The sequence below is a fragment of the Pezoporus occidentalis genome, unplaced genomic scaffold, assembly GCF_034315485.1.
Source record: "Pezoporus occidentalis ecotype Australia unplaced genomic scaffold, CSIRO_AGI_Poc_V1 ctg87, whole genome shotgun sequence".
Lineage (NCBI taxonomy): Eukaryota > Metazoa > Chordata > Aves > Psittaciformes > Psittacidae > Pezoporus > Pezoporus occidentalis.
Window position 1 is genome coordinate 1,353,538 of NW_026916231.1, and position 19,985 is coordinate 1,373,522.

The following is a 19,985-nucleotide window of genomic DNA, read 5'->3' on the forward strand; positions in this document are numbered from 1 at the left end:
TGCAATTTTGCAGATGCATAATTTGCACTGGAGCACAATGAAGTGAAAATACTAAAGGATCTGCTGGCCATCAAAGCTGTTGATTTCAGGTATTAATGATGGCTTTTTTATCATGCCCAGCTCCTGTGTTTACTGCCTGCTTTCAAAAATGAATAAATTGTATTAAAACAATAGAGAGAAAACAAAAGACAAACAAGTGGCGTTTGTAGGAGGTCACCTGTCAGCCTAAGCACAGACATACGTGTGCGAGTGTGTGTGTCCCAGCTAGAGGGCTTGAGAAGAGCCTGCTGTCTGTGCTACCCCTTTCTGGCTCCTACAGGAACACAAGAGCCTTCAGTGCCAAAGAACTAGCTGTGCAGAGTAAGATTGCAGCTGACAGTATTGTAACTGCTGGTATTTCACTGAGTGTATTCCCTGAAACGTGCTGGCTGTGATCTTCCTTTTACAGGAGGCTGGCTGGATGGAGCAGGATGTGTTTATGGTCATGCACAGTGATAACATGTGCTTGGCTTGCAGAAGCAGGGCAGAAAACTCCACTAATCATGTTGCCATATGTCAGAGGCTGCAAAGAAACAACAATTGGTGCTTGGTCGGTGTGAATGGTGACAGAAGTAATTCCTCCCCAGAAGTGTCCCAGAAGCTACTGAGAAAAGAACCCTGTTGACATCCACACTGAACATGCACGGGTACTGATTTCTCCAGTTTTTTTAAGCCAAGTTGCTTGTGCATTTATGCACCTCCTGTGCTATTGCAGGATAGTTTTATTCAGCATTGCATATGTACTGATTACATCTTGAACCTTGTCTTACCGCACATCTGAAGAGGCACAGGTAAAAATTTGCCTGTAGGCTGTTAGGGATTTCTTCACTTCATTTGACTGCCAGTCCAGCTTTCAGACAGTGCAGTCTAAGGCTAGCTTTAGTGCAGAGATGTTCATCTCCCAGTCCCTCCCTGTTCAGTGGGGATGGAGGCATCTCCATGATTCACAAAACCTGTGATGGATGAATCACCCCAGAGCTGCCTGGTTAACCCTGTCCACTTCCCTGTGGGAAGTGGTTTAAAGGAGGTAAAATGAATCCTACCTGCAGGGCCTGGCACTCAGTTGTCCTGTCACAAGCACAGTACAACAGAGATGAAGAATTAGAGCCTCCCAAAGAAAATAAACAACATATTTTCACTTATAAGTTCATTTTCAGATCTCCCATTTTGGAAAGGGGGAAAGTACATGCTGAAAGACATGGGAGTAAAGCTGTATGAATAAAAGAGGTGCCATTGTTCAATTAAATAGACATTAATTTCACCTGACTGTGCAGAGCATCTTGCCCAAAGGCATTTTGTACGGCTCCAATCCTCTTACAGCCTGATGCTGCAGAGAGTATGTGCTTTGCTGATAAACATGAGCCTGGGAGCCAGAAAATCTAAACAAAGTGGTGAATCACTGAGCAATCACATGAAGCATCACTGAACTAGATGCTGGTGTGCTGAGTGGGCAGACGAATGCTGAACCAAGGGCACTGGTTGGGTGATACTGTAAATGGGGAGAGGAGAGAGATGTTGAGAGCTGTTGGAGAGAGCTCCCTCCAAGCAGACCATATTTAGCTGTGGTTTTGTTATTGCAAGGTGTCTGTGCAGTGAAGAGAGAGAAGGGGAGGGATGCAGTGCCCATACTCCAGCTGATTGTCTTTTGGAAGAGGAGCGCAGCTGCTTAGCCACCGTCATGGGCTGTGCATTTTTACACAACACCTATCTCCCGGTGCAGATATGAGTAACAGCCCTGGCATGACCTTGACTGAAACCAGCCCGGCTGCACTCAGCTCTGCCTTGGCCTAACCTCATCCACGTGCCACGACGTTTCCCCAAGGAGTGGGTGTTGGGGCAGCGAGGGCACCCATAGCCTTGCTTCACTCTCCCAGGGCTCCCAAAACCTGCCCAGGACCCCATGTCAGCCACTGCCCCAGCGATGGGATTCCTCCACCCAGACAATGAGCCCAAAACACCTTGTAATAATGTGGAACCAGGAGGAGTTTGGGTGGGTTGGGAGCTGAGGTGGGTTGGATTGCTCAGTGGTGCCCCCTTTCCATCCCAGGCAGGCTTGTCATGTAGATAAACACAGTAAGGTCTTGAAAGACAAACTCTGGCCACCACATGGAATAGTTTTAAAGTAAATTTGCTGCTATTGGCAGGTTTTTGTGCACTACCATGTACATGTTTGTGTGAGTAGGTCTGAGTATTTGTAATTGTTGTTGGCTGCAGTTGATGTAAGAGTCTTGGGGACCGAAGTGAAGAAGAAATTGCATTTGGAGCAGAAGACTTCTTTTTGGCTTTCCCTTACACAGTTCTAAAGATCAGGGGCCCAGATAAATCTGCTGAAGTTTCTAGCTTATGGTTTGCTGATGCAGAAGTTACCTATTGTTAAATTACCACGAAGACTTACTGCTATAAAATCAAGTTATTGAAAGCTGTGAATCCTGCAGCTGCAAAGGAGACTGTGGCTCCTGAACCTGATGTGCTGAGGATGGTGGCATACTACAAAGATCCCAGCTGCAAGGAATGGTCTGGTGCCATTTGTCTGAAGGCTTTTTTAGCTCAGTATTCGAAGAACACTTACGCTTGCTCACATCCTACTATTATTAGTATATTATGATTTTTTTTAAGTTTGCATTGATTCCATTTGAAAAGCACATTTATTTATGTCATACACGACTTAATCCTATTCCCTAGACAATTATCAGCAGAATTCATTGTCATTCAGTGCAGAAGTGGGAAAGAGGCAGTCATTTTTCTAAGTAACTCTTACTGAAATAACCCTTTTTTGCCATTTGCTCTTTATCATAGTTGGATGTTTTCCATAGATGATAGTTGTTTTAATTGTTTTTATTTTCAGTTAACTAGACTAAAGGGTAACTTGTGTTTTATTATGAACTGAGCTGCAATACTTCCTCTGGCTGCTCATTTCTCACTCTGCTGAGTATTTGGCTGTGCTGGCTTAATGTGTTAATGGGGAAAACACCTTTTGGACACCCATTACAGTCATCAAGGCTCTATAGTGCATGGATACGGAGCACACCTTCCTTTTGGCACGTGGGAATCCAGATTATCCACAAGTAATAGACTAATGAGGGGTTCTCTAGTGAGGTAGCTGATTAAAAGCAATCAAATTCCCTGAGAATTCTAATGCTGGCTTTCACTGCTCTCCTGTGCACAAGGAGTACAGACCAGTGCTTCTTCCCTGTCCTTGTGCTCCATCACCAAAGGATCATGTTTGCTTTTAGTGCTGTTAAAGAATTGTACAAATGCTGCTGTGGTGTGGGAGAGAACGTGGTGGTGGAACAAATTCAGGGTACCCTGCAAGCAATTGCTGGGAACGGTCTACCAAATCTACTCCTCTGAAGAGAGAAGTGGCTTGTTTTTTAGATGGGGGGAGGCACTTTCAGGTGCTTCTGAATCTGTTCCCTAAAAATAAATCAAAGTTTCGCTATTGCTCAATTTCTGAGTGTCTTTCTCTGCCCTGTCCCCTACTTAAGACCCTCAGTATTTCTCCGCAGGCACATAATCCTCCATTTCCCTACCTCATGCCTCTATATTTCAGAGTATCTTATCCCTGGCAGTTTTCTTATTGAGCATGAAACTTCTTACCTGGTCACTGGATTTGAAGCAGGAAAGGCAAGGGCAAAGCTGTGCCCATGAGTTGGTGTAAATAAGCTAATGGTCCCATTGCTATGGGCCTAATGCAGCTAACACACATGTATTTTTGGTTTTTGTTCTACGCTTGCTCACTGGGCTGCCTGTGGCCCTATGTGCTGCAGGAATGGATGGTGACACTGGAGTAGCTCCCCTGGGGAGTACAGTAATCACAGGTACTCCTGGTGTGTCTATCCAGCCTGGCATCTTGTCTTCATCCAAAACCATTTCTGTCCGTAGTTAATGCTCCTGGTGGGGCTACAAACTGTCACAGGCAGCACTGACAGATGTGAGAGCAGAGCAAATGTGAAACGCTGCAATGATCTGGAGGAAAAGAAGGTGGTGGATTTTATTCATTGCTTTCACAGGCAACTAACTGTTGTGAGCACAGTCTACTAAGGTCCTCTGAGGGGAAAAATGAAGAAGTTCTCTCCTGCTAAATGAAAAGGGAGAAAGTGCACTTTCAGACACTCTGCACACAATTTCTACTAAAGCAAATCTGAATTTTGTTTCTCCTGCTTCTTTGAGAGTTTTTCCTCTTGCATTTCCTTCCCCCTCCAAGATGATTCAGGTCCTCTCTACGCAAGACCCTTATTGCAGAAGGTGGTTTGAGGAACTACTTTTGCCTTCATATACATAGATAAAAATGGTTAATTGCCAGCTAAAAAACACTGCTGTTTTATATCCAGTGGAAAATTTCTGCCTCATTCTATGGGCATCACCTGGTCTAATTGTAACTGGCTGGAGAAGGATTGCAGAACTGTTACTCTGAGATGTTTACTTCAACCTGGCTGCAGGAGCATTCCTTTAAGACATGATTATTGAAGCAGAGAATGGATAAGATGGGTGAAAAGCAATTGCCACGAGTTTTAATACTGCATCAGGTGGTAACCTGCTTTATGACAGCACCTGGCTTTACAGTTTGTCTCTTCTTGTGCCTGTGTGTCAGGCAGTCTCAGCTGCAGAGACAGTGACCAGTGAAGAGTGCGAGAGGGCAGAATAGTGCAGGACATCAGCCTCTATTGATCTATGGGATTGCATTTGGAAATCAAAACCTATAGTCAACTCTATTGATGTTGTGGTTTAAGCCCAGCCAGTAACTCAGAATGCAGCCATTCGCTCTATGTGGGGTGGGAAGGAGAATCAAAAGAATGTAAATTTCACAGGTTGAGATAAGAGCAGTTCAGTAACTAAGGTATAATATAAAACCCCTTTGGTTAGTTTGCGTCAGGTGTCCTGTCTCTGCTTCTACCTGGCTCCTTGTGCCACTCCTCACTGGCAGAGCATGAGACTTTGAAAAGTCCTGATCAGGGTAAGTGCTACTGAGCAACAACTGAAAACATCAGTGTGTTATCAGCATTGTTCTCAGACTGAAGCCAAAACACAGCACTGCACCAGCTACTAGGAAGCAGGTAAAAAATAACTGTTACAGCTGAACCCAGGACAATTGAGAAGGGTTCACTTCATATATTTCATTAACCAACCTGCTATTGTCCCTTGCAAGTAAATACCAGGAGGCTGAAAATGCTGCACCTCTCTCCAACTTAAAAAAGAGAGGGGAAAGGTTTTCCCCATGTCTATTTTCACTGCTAATTTCACTACTACTACATTTCTAATTTCACTACTGATTGAAATTCATGAATGCTGATGGCATTGCCTGAGGAACAAGAGCTTTTCATCATGTGTAGGCAGAGAGCAGCACAGATCTGGAGAGTTAATAGTCCAGTTTGTAAAGCAGAATAAGCTCAGAAGAGGCAGCACAAAGGAAAACATACCTGCAAATTTGCCAGTTTCAAGAACTTCATGCCATGGCTGGGACAACCCTGGATGGCTTTACAGAAGAGATATATATTGTGTGGTCATTGGAGAGCTGTGTTTTCTTTGTCTGCCTTGAATTTTATGAAGAGGTTATGGAAGATGATGCCCAGCAGTTCCTAATGTAACACTAACCATAACTAAACACAAAGACTTTTCTGACTTTGGTTTATTTCTGCTGTCTGCACTTTCTGCTATATGTTAAACATTTGGGTGAGACGTTAGAGCCTGCAGTTCTGCTGAGATCAGTCTGGCCATAAATCTCTCCAGTCCTGGGGTGGACAGGTTTTGCTCTTTTACTTGCAGTGACAAATTACAGACAACTTAAAGAGAGCTAAGTGAACCCAAGGTGCAGAGCACCATACTCCAACCACCCCCTCCCCGTCATAATTTCCAGCATGTTTCAAGAGAATGAGCAACTTCAGTTGAGTATGCCGATGGCAAGCATCTTTTTACAACCCACTGGCCATGCCATAAACCTTCCCTGACAGAGGTGTTGTTGCATTTTGTGCAGTAAGTATTAAAAGCCACTCTGTGCATCCTACACAGAGGGATGTGACACTTTGTGCTTTTGGGGATTATCACGCAGCAGCAGAGACTCAGACCCTTGAGGTGTAAGGGACAGAAGAGGTGAAGATGCAGGCTTGGGGCCAGTTCCACTGCTGCCCCTGAAACACAGGTGAAGGAAAATGAGAGCATATTTTTGATCACTTCTTCCCTCGGTAGATGTGAGTAATTTCCATGTACTCTGATGGGTGCATGTTACTTTTGGAAAAGCTCCTGGCTCTTCAAACTTGAGAATGAGCTCAGGAGGACCCTGCAAATCTTCATGAAAGACCAAGGAATGCCATAAAGCCGAAGGGGATACAAAGGGAGCAGATTTCACTTGAAGAATTTAGTAAAGGTCTGCTTTTTCAGAGGAAAACTAATCAAATTTACAGCAGAAGAATGTGAAATAAGTGCTAAGCTGCAATCATAGCAAGAGATGTTCTTTTGCGCATATCATTGCTCCCTTCAATAAAGGTACATTGTCAGTTAATGGCTTGCTTGCCTGTAGCAACAAGGGTGAGAAGAATGGGCTCATGAAAAACATATTCTTTCCCCTGCTCAGACTTCCTACACGCTGGATAAGAATTAGTCACCTATCAGATTTAGGGGCTGACAGAGTAACTAGGAGATTGTAAACATAAAGGAAAGCTGTAGGAGCTTGGGTTTGAGCTCATCATGTTTAATCCAGAGACTGTATAATTGAGAGATGACTATAGGGTTTCCATATACTTTTATGTAAATTGTAGTACCCTTCTCAAGAAGTGCTGTGGACGTTTATTACTCTCCATTTGTTGATCAGGGAGTACTTTGTGTATGTTGATAGAAGTGTCATCTGGTGGCACATGTTACAGGTTTGTGTTTTTTTCCCTTCTGGCAATATTTCTTCCAACAATGAGCTATGAGAATATAAGAACTTAAGGAGCAGCCCCTGGGTTTATGGGTTTGTAGCATGTACACAATATAGTCATCTTTCCTGTGGACAGCATCAGCAGTGAGCTACTCCAGCTTTGTGCAGACTTTGTGTGGTTTGATGCATCTTTGTCACCATTCAGCTAAGTAACACTGAATTTGTAGCTGGAAGTTTTTTCAAGCCCTGGCTAGTAGAGGGCTGCAGCAGACATGGAAGCAGTTCAGGAAATTGGGTGAAGTCACTTGGAGGCCGACAGAGAAAAATAAGAGTTTTTAAACAAAACCCAACAAAACCAACCCCCAAACAACAGAATAATATTCCTACTTTTAAGATAATTCCAAAAAAAACATTCAGACATTTTATTCCAAAGGAATGTTTTGTCCAACAGGGGGTTAAGTGTATTTTGCAGACAGAGAACATAATATATTTACGGGTCTTTATGCATTGATGAAACTTAGGTAATTTTTAAATCACCATTATTTCTGGTAGCACTTAAATGTAAAACTGAGTGAAGCAAAATAACACGTATTATTTTGGGTTTTTCCACTTTCCTGTTTTCATCACGAAAGAACCAAATGTGTTTATTTTACTGGCAATATAAAGACAATCATATGATTTTGAGTAAGTCTTTTGAGATTGTTTGCAAGTTTTTGCTCTTCTGCATGTCTGCTTCCTCCCAGCTGGGGGCTGGCTGTTGTATGGAAAGGCCAACCACGTCACGGAAAAGCCCTGTCTCTGATCAGATGGGCTTAATATAAACCAGGTTTGCCGAGAAAGAATTAAAGAGCCAGCTCCAAAGCAGGAGAGGATTTACTTCGGCAGAGCAGCTCAGAGCATCACAGCTCACTGAGAAAGAAGGGCAGTGTGAGCAAAGGACCTGGCTGCCTGAAGAAGCCTGGCACAAGTAAGGCAGAGTTGGTTCGAGCAGTCTTTTACTGTTGATGCTAGAGACCCTGACAGCTAAAGGCAGTACAGGGTATCAAAACCAGTTTGAACTTCAAACGCAGGGTGCGACAGGTACTTGTTTGGCTTTGTTTAATGAAGGCTGATAATTTTTTAGGGGTGAAATCATGAAATGCTCATGTTTGTGACTGTTTATTGCAGGTTGTGTGTTAGTGATTGTTTAGCGAGTAACTGTTTATTGCAGGTTGTGAGTTAGGCTGTTGTTTGACTGAATTAGAGCCAGTTTTTTTTCTCATCAGGTCTTTTCAGTGGAGAAAATGCAAGGAAGAAATGCATTTTGAAATGCAGCCACAGTAAATACTTCAGTTTATTTGTGAAGCAGCCTTTGCTTGGTGCATGATTTCTAGTTGAGACGTATTTCTTACTGACAAAGTTACTGGGACTAAGACTAGACAAACGATCTCGTTTTGCCCCCAAGTACTGCGCATCATGGAGAAAATAGTGTGTGTGCGGTAGTAAGTTCAGACAGGGTGTGCTTTTCTATATGTTTATCCTATGCCCTGCTGTGCATCTATTCATGGAAGTTTTCAGATAGTTTTGTGTGAAGAGAAATAGCAATCTATATGTGTTGTTTTCATGATTTGATGTGCTTTTTTTTTGTTCACCACCTATTATTCAGGCTTTAAAGTGGTTGAGTGCTTTTTATAGACAATTATCCTATTTACTAATATGGAGAAGATAGACAAGAAACATAAAATATATGGCAAAAAGCAAAAAATCCAAATAATAAAAGCTTACTTTGAGAACTGGAATGCATCAAATTCACTTTCCTAAAAATGGTAGCTGCTGGCCTGTGAGAATGACATCACTGTCCTCTGCCTCCAAGCAAGGCAAAATAGAGTGTGCTGAGTAAAACACAGCTAAGAGCCATGCTTAGAAGAGTGAACTTATCCAGCTGACTGTGCAGTGAATGAAGCTGCTGATTTAAAGTCTGCAAATTTATGGGCTTTTTCTCCCAGCACTGTATTTTCTCCTGTAGCAGCTAGAACCTGTTCTTCCTCAGGAAAGCTGTGGGACTTCACTGTGTCCTCCCTCTTACCAGACAAAAAGTCACTGTCTGGAGCAGAGTCATTTTTTGTACACCCAGCCAGTAGATCATACCCATGTCCACCTGATCACAGAACCATAGAATCACAGCAAGACTTACTTGCATGTCTCTTTTCTCATGTCAGGGTTGTCTACATGCATAGTGGGTGATGCCTAACTGATTTCCCAAAACTTTCAGCTCTTAACTGAGACAATATGAAAGACATTCTACACCCAGCTGCACTGGCAGTTGGAGGCAATGGAGACAGGTGCCTCTGTTTGCCCCTGTTAAGCACAAAGGGTGGGGAGCAGTACCGATAGGTGTTGCCTGCACCATAGGCTACCCCTCAGCAGGGATGCAGCTCCCATGTAAGACAGCTCTGGTGAATGCTGCACCTTCCTTCTCTGTTTGGGGCACAGCCTTGCCTCACTTTCTTCATGCCTAGGATGCACTTAGCACAGTAGTGAGCTTATAAAAGCTAAATAAAGATAGTATTTAGGGTTGGGAGAGTGGTATCATCCCTAGGAAATAGCCTCTAAGTCACTAATGAGAATTACTTTGTGTAACAGTAACTATGAAAGAGTAAAGAAAGTTTAATTTTCCTTTTGCTGTATGCTAGATCCCTATAGAAAAGCACTTCAAAGCCCGTGCTGCCTTGAAATTAATAACAGAGTGTTAATGAATTTTTAAATGTTTTGTGGGTTAACACTTGTGATTCTGTTAACACTTGTGATTCTGTTAACACTTGTGATTCTGTTTCTTGCTAGGGGTAGAAAATGACCCTCAACAACGTTACTATGCGTCGCACCCACAACATCAGCCTGCAGCAGCAGCAGCAGCGATGGAGCATCCCTGCTGATGGAAAGAATCTGCTGGTCCAGAAAGACTCCAATGAGTACAACCCGCAGAAGCGATACACCATCAGTCCTGATGAATATTACAGAAGGAGCTGGTCCTCGGAGTCATCTGATTCTGTCATCTCCTCTGAGTCAGGCAGCAATTGCTACCGGGTGGTGCTGATCGGGGAGCATGGCGTAGGCAAGTCCTCGCTAGCCAACATCTTTGCAGGGGTGCACGACAGCATCGACAGTGACTGTGAGGTGCTCGGAGGTAAGCGTTATGTCCTGGGATGCTGGTGGTCTCTTGCCATCAGCTCTGGCATGGCAGAGAAAAATAGAGAGGCTGTTTAATGAAAAACTGAGGTAACAAACGTTTGGATCTGGTCTTCAAAACTGATTCAACTTGTGCATCTCTCTTACAAAAACAAGAAAGCAAAATAAGATGAGTAAAATACCAACAGTGACTGAAAATCTCCTTCTAGAATAATTTGGATTCACACACTTTTTAATTCCAAAATATCTGTTGGAAGCTGCCTCATTCCTGCCTGTGATGATACTACACAAAAGTCTGGTCCAGCTTTCATGCTGGCCAAATGTTTGTGTCACCACTGGCTCCATGGGGCTGACTTCAGTTTTCTATGGGGGAGAGAAAACACCCGAAGGTCCTCATGGTCTACAAGAATTAACTGTTTAGAAATAATACATATAGCAAAATAGAAAAGCTAGTGCTGAGTCCTTCAGTCACCTCCCAGACATTTGCCATTAGAAGTCATGTCAGCCTTTCTGTATAAACACATTGCCTCAGTGTAGCCTATATGGAGTTTGAGTAAAATACGTTCTCTCCTCATTTCGTGTTACTTGCACATCATGGGTTCCCCCAGAGGAAAACAGATAAAGGTCCCTTAGCAGTGTAGGAAAATTGCTATTGCCCAAATGGGGAAAAAGCACAAGCTGTAGGATTCTGTTTGATAGTTCCCCCTTACTATCCTCCTCTGCTTTGTTTAGGATTGCAAAGTGTTCTTTAATCCCAAAGATCTGATCATGCAGAAGGTGAAGCTGTGGCACTAAGTCCTGAGCTATACTGTATGCAAGATGTTGATGATGTGGAAGGGTTGGGCTGCAGCAGAAGTCTGCTGTAGTTCTAAGGATGCAGATGTTGTCACCTTTGGAGGAAGTGCAGTTTGCTGACTGTTTTTTCCTCATCAGTGTGCAGGGCTTTCCTCGTCCCTGCTTATCCTTTCCCTCTCCTGCCTGTGATCCCTTGGTGTGATGGTGCCAGTGCTAGCACAGAGTTCCTGGGCTTCTCTTCCTATCTTCAGTGGAGCACAAGCAGGATAGCATTTTGTGTCTTCTGTCCAGGATTTAATACAGCCCAGCAACAGGAAGGTCAGACCAACATTTTCCTTGCCTGCTGGCATAGACTGGGACACAGATCTTTGTGTCTTTCAGGGATTTGAAGTTCCCCACAGTGCAGTCACCCTGAATCAGTTATTCAGGTGTGCCTTGTCTTCAGCTTCTACCACCCACTTTCCCAATAATCCCATCAGCTCCTCAGCCTGCAGTGTCTCCAATAAGTTTTCCTAGTACTATGTGAGTGAAATAGAGTAGGACCCTTGGGCAAGCAGTCAGAAAGTGCAGCTGATTTGTTTTGCACAGCCCTTTCAGACAGTTTTCTTCTCCTTGAGAAGCCATATGGTTTCCTCTTTCCTTTGCACTCCTAGCAATATTGCTTGGAGTGTAGCAGTGAGAGGTTTTCAAGGCCAGCTCTGCTAAGGTATTGGAAAACTTGCTGTTGTTATAGCTTTCCTTTTTCAGTGTCAGCTTCAAAATAAGCATGAAGCGAACTAACAGCTCACTTTCAGTGTGTTTCATATCCTATGGAATTTCCTTAGGATTCACCAGAATGCAAATCAGTGCTGACTATGACCATTTGGGCATAATATATTCAGGGAGTGTGATTATGTATTTGTAGCCTCATCAGTGTAATAGAGCGGAGAAAATCTCTTCTGGATGTTGTCCTCTGGTGTATATGGAGCTTGTTCCCACACTGATGTGCATCCAGTTGAAGACAATATTCTCCAAACTTTAGCTTGCAAACTGGAATTTGATCATAAGACAGAATGGTTTCAGGGTAGCCAATTCACAGAGGGCATACAGCTGGTTTATGGACAGGCTTTGCTACTGACTGTAAGGTTAAGCTTACTTGCAAACAAAAATGTCATGCTATTGGACCTGCAAGGGAAACTGCTCCTATTGATTAGCTCTGTCTTTTTAATCTTGCCATTTTAAGCTGGGTCACGCCTGGGGTCTCTTTGATTTTATTTTAAATATGTAATATTTTTGGCTCCTTCTTTTGTGTGAATGTAGATTCCTGGCTTTGAGGAAAGGTTCTGATTAGAATTTAGGGGACAGTTCACTCCATTAATGCCCAGCAGAAGTTTTATGACAAGGGTTAAGACACAGTCCTATTTACAAGTGTCATTGGGACAGACCCCTTAAAGCAGTGAGAGGGGTGGTATGCTCACTGACCAGCAGTGCAAGATTAGAGATGGGTCCAAATCCCTTATCACTCTTCCAAATGTTCCCATGTTTGGGGAAAAGAAGGAAGATAAGTATTTGAAGCAGAACCCAGACTGAGATTTCACAGCAAGGGCTGATCAAATTTATGAGTGGGAACAGCCCCCTCACATCTAAGCACAACTTTGCCACATGGTGCTTATAACCTAGGTATAAATTTTTGTGGCTTCAGTATGAAACAACCAAACTTCTGTGGTTTGTTGGCTCTTGTGGGGTGTTTGACATCAAAGGTAATGTGGGAAACTGAAATGGGAGAGAACTAGGATGCAGTAGAAGTCTCAGTTTCTCTAAAATTCAACAGCTTGTCTGAAACTCCCCTGTCCTCATCACTTGGTAGGCCGTTAGCTGTATTGCTCTCAGCAGCAGTGACTGTTCACCCGTAAACTGTCCCTGTTAAAGTGAAAGCAAATATTTTCCATTACTCAGCCTCACTGGACTCTGCTGCTCCCATGGGGCAAATGTTCAGCCTTTGGTTATTTCTTCCACTGGTTCTATTTTCTCTCTCCCACATAAGATAAAGAGAATATCAGCCAAAACAACGAACATTCCATTTCCTGATCTTTCAGCCTTCTTCATATATCATGGAAAGTAAGACAACCAGTAACGAACAGAGTGCAGGTTCAGTGCTGATGGAAATGAGGAAAGAACTGAATGGGGGCCAGCATAAAATTTGGCTCAATAACTTGAACTGTGAACAAATTACACATGTTCAACTACATGGTTTTTGTAATGTACGTGATGCCATGGAATAATACATTACCAGCTCTTCTGCTTTTCCTTCCAGAAGACACATATGAAAGAACACTGATAGTGGATGGGGAAAGTGCAACCATTATACTTCTCGACATGTGGGATAATAAGGTACTTTAATTTATTCTAGTTAAATGTCAAAACAGAAATGTATATAAATGACTGTTAATGTCAAAAGAAGGTATCTTTTGGGAAAGCAAGTAGGTGTTTTCCATGTGTCAACATCAGGGAAAATATAGGATTAACCCCACCCCTGCTCCAAGGCAAGCATGCCTATTGACTCTGTAGAGTGAGCCTGAGAAGCACAAACCTTCTTTATTTTTTTAATGATAAACCAAAATATTCAAGCCATTTTCCAGACCATATTCATTCCAGTCTAAAGTCAGCACAATGAATTATGTGGGGCAAGTTTTGCCCTCCTTTGTGGTGAAGTATTCATGCCATCACTGCATTGGAATTACTTTCAGTATAACTGTGATTCAAACCATACCCATTACAGTTACAGCAGGAATGTATTTGGATTCTCTAATGTTATACTTACTAAGTAAAATCTGCTCTGGACATAACAATATCTGACCATTTCACTTGAACAGCGTGAGGGAGAATGGATTCGAGACCACTGCATGCAAGTGGGAGACGCATACTTGATTGTCTACTCCATCACAGATCGAGCAAGCTTCGAAAAGGCCTCGGAACTCAGAATACAGCTCCGCAGGGCACGGCAGAAGGAAGATATCCCCATTATTCTGGTTGGCAACAAAAGTGACCTTGTCAGGTGCCGCGAAGTTTCCGTGGCAGGTAAGGAAAATGATGAATATAAAACTGACATCAACATTAAGAAGTCACCTCGTAGCTTTTGAACGAACTGCAGAGCTCTGGCCGAAGGAATATGCTGTGATCAGGACTGGGCAATAAAAGAGCAATAAACCAACGGAGGACTGAAACAGAAGGCAGAGGACTGGGAAGGGTCTACCAGGTCGTTAAGCCTCCCTTGGTAATGCTGTTACGTGTCAGATAATCTCTTTCCTAAATTTATTAAGAACCATCATAAAAGCAACTTGAGTTTCCTCCCTTCCAGCTCCCAGTGTAAGAGCACTGCAGAATGTGATTTCTGTGGTAGCTGGAAACATTTTATATTTCCAATACATGTTTATGTGTAACAAGTTTAGCCCCTTTATTCTGCTGCCAAAGATTATATCTTTTTTATAACCAGTCGTCTGTCCTCCCTGATGAATAAAAATTCCCTCTCCCCTTTGTTTTCTTTAGTCTGGGAAGGGACCATGCAGCCTTTCAGGAGAGATCTTGGTGCCTTGCTTTGGGATGCTAAACCAGCCCTCCCTTTGCTGCACACAAATGACTACCCACTAAGCCCATAAATAGGAATAGAGAGACTGCTGGAAAAGCTACTGCTGGCTCTTGAGGCCTGCAGTCAGTAAAACCTCTTCTTAGAGTGTCTCCCTGAGGCTTAGGTGACACAGCATAACACAGAGCAGTGCATTAGATTATTTCAACTTTGCCTATCAAAAACATGGGGTCCTCTGCTCAACATTATCTTCTCTCTGCAGCTATTCCCTTCTTCTATTTCTCAGTTGAGCTAGATTATATTTGTTTTCCCACTGGGGGTGTGCACAGTTCCTCTGGCTCCATTCACAGTTGATCCAGGTGAAGAGTTTGAACTGGGGAGTCCATTGGGAGCCCACGGATGACTATTTGCCTTCTCATTCCTCTCTGCCCCACTTGAAAAAAATCTCTTGAAAGATGGCAAGTGCATTCATGTCACTCTGGTGATGAGTTTACAGCAAGCCAGAAGACAGAATAAATTGGTTTGTGTGTGAAAGATAGCTGTCAGGTTTAGCTTAAGCTCATGTAATTAAGGATAAGAACTATGATTTCAGATGTGCCTCTAAAGCCGTAGATATAGTTCTGCCTTCATTTAAGCGTTTTGTACATGTGTCTGTTCACACCAAAGCTGCTGCTGTCCCAGGACCTTCAGAGGTCTGGTCTATGGGTCTTGGTTTACACCCATGACCCATAGAGGAGGACTGGCCCTGCCTCCTGTGCTGTGCTGTGTGCATGCAGGGTGCTGTCGTCACACTTTAATGTGACTTGAGGGATCCTGGACATAAGATGACCAGGTGGTTTTGAGCTATGGCTGACCTCTGAGCCTCTGTGTCCCAGTGTGAGTCAGTCAGCCCCAGCTGCCTTCACAGTCAAGGGAAGGGACTGGGCTTTTCCAGGAGGGGATTCTCCCCCCCTCACTGGGAAGGGAGTGTGACACAGAGCAGATGAATCATGGGCTAACAGGCAGCATCAGGCGATTAAAGACTTATCCGTGCCTATATTTGGCTTGAGGAATTCCCCCCTGTGACAATGGCTCCCCATACATTGCAACCTTCAGCCGCTTTGCCCTCCCTGCTCATGACGCCTCCTGACATACTCACTTTGCAATTTTGCAGAGGGACGAGCCTGTGCCGTTGTGTTTGACTGCAAGTTCATCGAGACCTCGGCAGCCGTGCAGCACAACGTGAAAGAGCTGTTTGAAGGCATCGTGCGGCAAGTGCGGCTCCGCAGGGACAGCAAGGAGAAGAATGAGAAGCGGCTGGCATACCAGAAACGGAGGGAGAGCATCCCCAAGAAAGCCAGGCGGTTCTGGGGCAAAATAGTTGCTAGGAACAACAAGAACATGGCCTTCAAACTCAAGTCCAAGTCTTGCCATGACCTATCAGTTCTTTAAGAACGCTGGACTCTGCCAGAGCTTGTGGCATTTTGTGGACATTACCGATGTCGTGGGACAATCAATCAATCTATATTAGATTGGGCTATCAAAGTGACTTAGGTTCACAGTTGTGATTGTGATTATACGTGCTGGCATAAGAACAGCACAGTGCATGGAAATATCTCTCTTCCTTTCCTTTTGTCAGTAGTTTTAATAGAAAAATATAGACCAGAATGACCCAAAGATATGGTGGGAAGTGTTCTGGAATATACCTGCTCTTTCTCCTCTCACCTTTGGATATTAGTGTAAGAACTTCAAACAGTAATGACTTGTGAAGTGAATACTACACTTTTTCCTCTTTCTTCTTGGTATTATTATTACTTTTTTAAAACCGTGTAAAGAATTGAGGAATCGACTGGGGATTGGTCCTGTGCCAGTTGGCTGGCCAGGCCTGAGCACCCACTGCCGAAAAACCTGCATTGTTGTAGAATAGCCACCAAGGCACTATTTTGTAATTTCTTTTAATGTCAAGGATTGGTTTCAATGAATTTACACATCTCTTACTTTGAAAATATTTAAAGGAAAACCCCTATAATCAAACAAATTTTCCTCTCCTATTTTTATATTATGGGAGTGTTTAAAAATCATAATAAACTTAAAATGAAAGTGCAAGTTGTATCAAAGAGCATCAAGTGCAGGATGCCAAACCTTTATAAACCAACATTTCTGAGCTTTTTTAAGAAACCACATGAACTTCTTTTATCCAGCCTCGGTCTTTCTCTATGCCAGAGTTATGCTGTATTTATTGTTGTGCAAAATAACAAGCATTTTAATGTCGCGGGGAAATGTATTTATTACCAAGTTTCTTAAAAGAACAATGTTAATTTTATTACTGTTTTCTATCTATTATCTTTTTTTCAGACTATGCAAGTTTTTACTTACATGCCTTGTAATAAAAGAAATAAAATATATGACTGGTTTTGAGCCTCAGTGGGAAATCCCTAAGAATTTTATCAAGTTGAGAAAATATTTTGAATGCTGGGCATGATTGTTACATGAAAAGTGCAGTAAGGGTTTCTCACACCTCTGAACAGAGGCTGCTGAGCAACCTGTGATTACAAAGCAAGAATCACCTGTAGCCTTAAAGCTGTGAGCACATGGTATCCCTCGTGTGCATGGGTTTGTGGTGACAGAGATAAAAACAAATCATTCTTAAATGAGGTACTTGGTCTTTAAGTCTGAAAACACTTTTAAATGTTGTTGAGTACTGTTACCCCCGTCCTGAAGTGAAATGCTACATTCAGCAACAGAAAGCAGGTACCTGGCATGGTGGGGCCCTAATCCTCAATTACTTTGGGCATGACTGTGTTATTTTCCCCCTGACTATGCTGGGTTTTGTGGCCACACCTCAGAGTTCAGTGTTGAGGTACAGTCACTACATTTTGCCCATAGGTGGCTCAGAAAAGCCGAATCTCCAGCCTAGCAGCTCATCTTCCTTGATGATGAAGGCGGCAAACTGCAACACTAGTAGGGTGAGATCTGGGTTCTGTGCATCTTTCATGCACCAAATGCTCTGGAAAGGAGTGAGCTTACTGAGTGCCCAAAATTACCTCTGCTGAGGGGATGACTTTTAGCTGTTCTCTAAGGGTAAAATATCACACTGCAGAATGACTCTACACCTGTGTGGTATTCAGATCTCCCTGGAAGGGAATTCCTTATCTAGAATAACCTGTTGGCAAGAACAGAAAACAACAGTTTGAATAGAGCACAGACAAGATGCCTGTCGCTGGATTTTGAATGAATGCTTTTGAGCTGTCAGCATGCAATTTAAGGTTAATACAGAGCAGTCTAGAGAATGATACTTGCTCTGATACCAGTTTTCAGAACTTTTAAACTCTCAGAACATTTTCCCTATTCAGGAATGGAAACAAAACTACACAAATTAAATGAGTCTTTAACATTGTTTTAAAGAAGTGAAAGCACAGCTGAACACAACAAGCACATTTTCTTAGTTTGTTCTTTATCTGTCGAACTATGGACTCAACAAATCTAAACCAAACAGGTTTTGAAGAAATATAAAATGCCCATGTTGATCATAAAGTCTTTAGGGGTAAAAGCCATCTGTGTTCACAGCAGCAGCGGATGCATAGGTGGTATCATAACAATTTGGACTTATCTAGTAAGTTTTCATGCCCTCACTCATCTTGTTCCACTCCTTTCTTCTAAAACACATGATTTTTAAAGAAAAAACCCAGTGTGGTAAGCCCATTCCCCAGGGCTGTCACAAGCTGCCACAGAGCCATGTGGTGGTCATTCACAGCATGCTGTATCACCATGCTTTTCCCATGAGAATGGGGAACAGACATCACTGCAAGTCTGTCTTGTGGAGCTGCTGCTGGACCAGGGCTGGTCCTTCCGAATAACACAGCACTGCCTTTGGACCAAAACAATTTAAAGAGCTGCCTTCACCTTGTATGCCCCAGTCAACCTCCCACTGGCTCTCTTGGTCCAGCCTTCAGGCTTCTGGCTTGCCCTGACTTTTCAGGGAGAGCATGGAGGAAGCTGTGGGTGAAGAACCACCAGCAGTAGCATCCCTTCCATGGAACTGATGCTTCTGTTTGCTCAGACCCCATCCGGATGTATTCCTGTCAGACCTCTAGGTGTGGAGTGAGAGAGTTGGTGCTGAGCATCCACAGTCAGTGAATTTCAGTGCTTTTCCTGCTTTGGACCTGGTCCTGTGGACTGAATGTCCACCTGGGATTGCAGTGCCTGAGTTGCACTCCTGAAAGGCACCAAGAGTTTCACCTGAAAGGGAACCTGGTCACCTCCTGTGATCTGCACAGCTCCAGTGAACTAGGCACAGGGGAAGGGTGGGGCTTTCTTCTGCAGCTTATGAGATGAATCTGAGTCATGGTTATAGCTGATCACCAGATTATCAAATATAGAAATGAGTATTATATATAGTAGCTAATGAACCTGGAATGACTAATTAATGCTAACTTAATCTGGAATGCTGACATTTCAAACCCTATATATCCACAATCCCTCTGTTCATCTCAGATGTGAGTGTCCAAAACTGTGGAATGGATCAATCAGCGATTCTAATCACTGCTCTTGCTATTTATTAAGTCAGGGCTACAATGACAGATCCTAATGTGATAATTACAGTGCTGGTCTCAGAGATCTGGCAGTAGCTATGGAATACGTGAGTCACAGCAGTGAGCGCACCAAGGCCAAAATGGCAAAACTTACAGAGGCCAAATAAAATAAAATAAATACAGGAAAAAAAATAAATCTAAGAACACACAAAATGCCAATTATAGTGTAATGGCTGTTATAAAAAACTCTTTTAAGAAGATAGATTGGATCAGCAATAGGAATTAGGGGTTATGTCTACCTTTAATTAATTTAATCATGACACATTAACTGCGAGAAGAAAGGTTTAGTTGCACTTCGGAACAATACTACGGTAAGGAATTATTAGTTATTATGGCACTATGTGCATCTGCAGTACTGCCCCTACGTATTGCCCCTCCAATCAGCTTTCTCTCTGGGAGGGCTTTTTAGAGAATGCTGTGGCACCCAGACAGTCATGGAATCATGGAACACCAGACTGGAAGGGACCTCAAGGATCCAACCTTTCTTGGCGAAGCATGACCTAGATGAGGTGTGTCACCCCTTGTTAGCTGAATCTTAAAACTGTCCAGGGGTGGGGAATCCACCGCTTCCCTAGGAAGAATATTCCAATGGCTGATTGCTCTTATTGTGAAAAATTGTCCTCTTGTGTCCAATCGGAATCTCCCCAGGGGTAATTTATACCCATTACCTTTCACCTTTTTCCATGTGAGAAGATACAAGGTGCTAAGGTGTACTAATGGTGTTCTACTGGTAAGATCTCTGGACTAATAAATTCTTGCATCTCCAGAACTGAACCCTACAACTCATTCCTTGCAATACCTCTCAAGACTGTGGAGCTGAACATGTTGCATAAAGCTTTCCTGCGTCTGACTCACAAGCACAGGAAGGACAGATCATGGTTTCTTTGGTGCTTATCCACTTGCAGGACCCATATGATACTAAGTGTGTGGTAGCACCCAAGGCACATGTGGCATCCTGTGTTAAATTTATGCTAAACAGCACATTGCTGGTGCTCCACCA

At 43.1% G+C, this 19,985-nt stretch overlaps 1 protein-coding gene across 3 annotated transcripts; it reads left to right on the top strand.

Moving 5' to 3' along the window:
• Window positions 1-7,648: 7,648 nt before the first annotated feature.
• On the top strand, window positions 7,649-16,798 carry GEM (GTP binding protein overexpressed in skeletal muscle). Of its 3 annotated transcripts, none has more exons than XM_062604640.1 (5): window positions 7,649-7,859; window positions 9,713-10,055; window positions 13,146-13,222; window positions 13,705-13,909; window positions 15,568-16,798. In XM_062604640.1, exons 2-5 carry the CDS (start codon window positions 9,722-9,724, stop codon window positions 15,843-15,845), a joined length of 894 nt encoding a protein of 297 aa, XP_062460624.1. In that variant the 5' UTR covers window positions 7,649-7,859; window positions 9,713-9,721; the 3' UTR covers window positions 15,846-16,798. The 3 variants fall into 3 exon arrangements, with proteins under 3 accessions (XP_062460624.1, XP_062460626.1, XP_062460625.1); XM_062604642.1 differs by lacking the exon at window positions 7,649-7,859 and adding an exon at window positions 7,872-7,931; XM_062604641.1 differs by lacking the exon at window positions 7,649-7,859 and adding an exon at window positions 7,886-7,972.
• The last annotated feature ends 3,187 nt before the right edge of the window (window positions 16,799-19,985 follow it).

Excerpts from the sequence above, each read along its gene's own strand:
- GEM (XM_062604640.1), top strand. The coding sequence starts at position 9,722 with ATGACCCTCAACAACGTTACTATGCGTCGCACCCACAACATCAGCCTG. Across the intron at positions 10,056-13,145 it reads TGACTGTGAGGTGCTCGGAG|AAGACACATATGAAAGAACA; the intron begins GTAAGCGTTATG and ends TTTTCCTTCCAG. Across the intron at positions 13,223-13,704 it reads TCGACATGTGGGATAATAAG|CGTGAGGGAGAATGGATTCG; the intron begins GTACTTTAATTT and ends TCACTTGAACAG.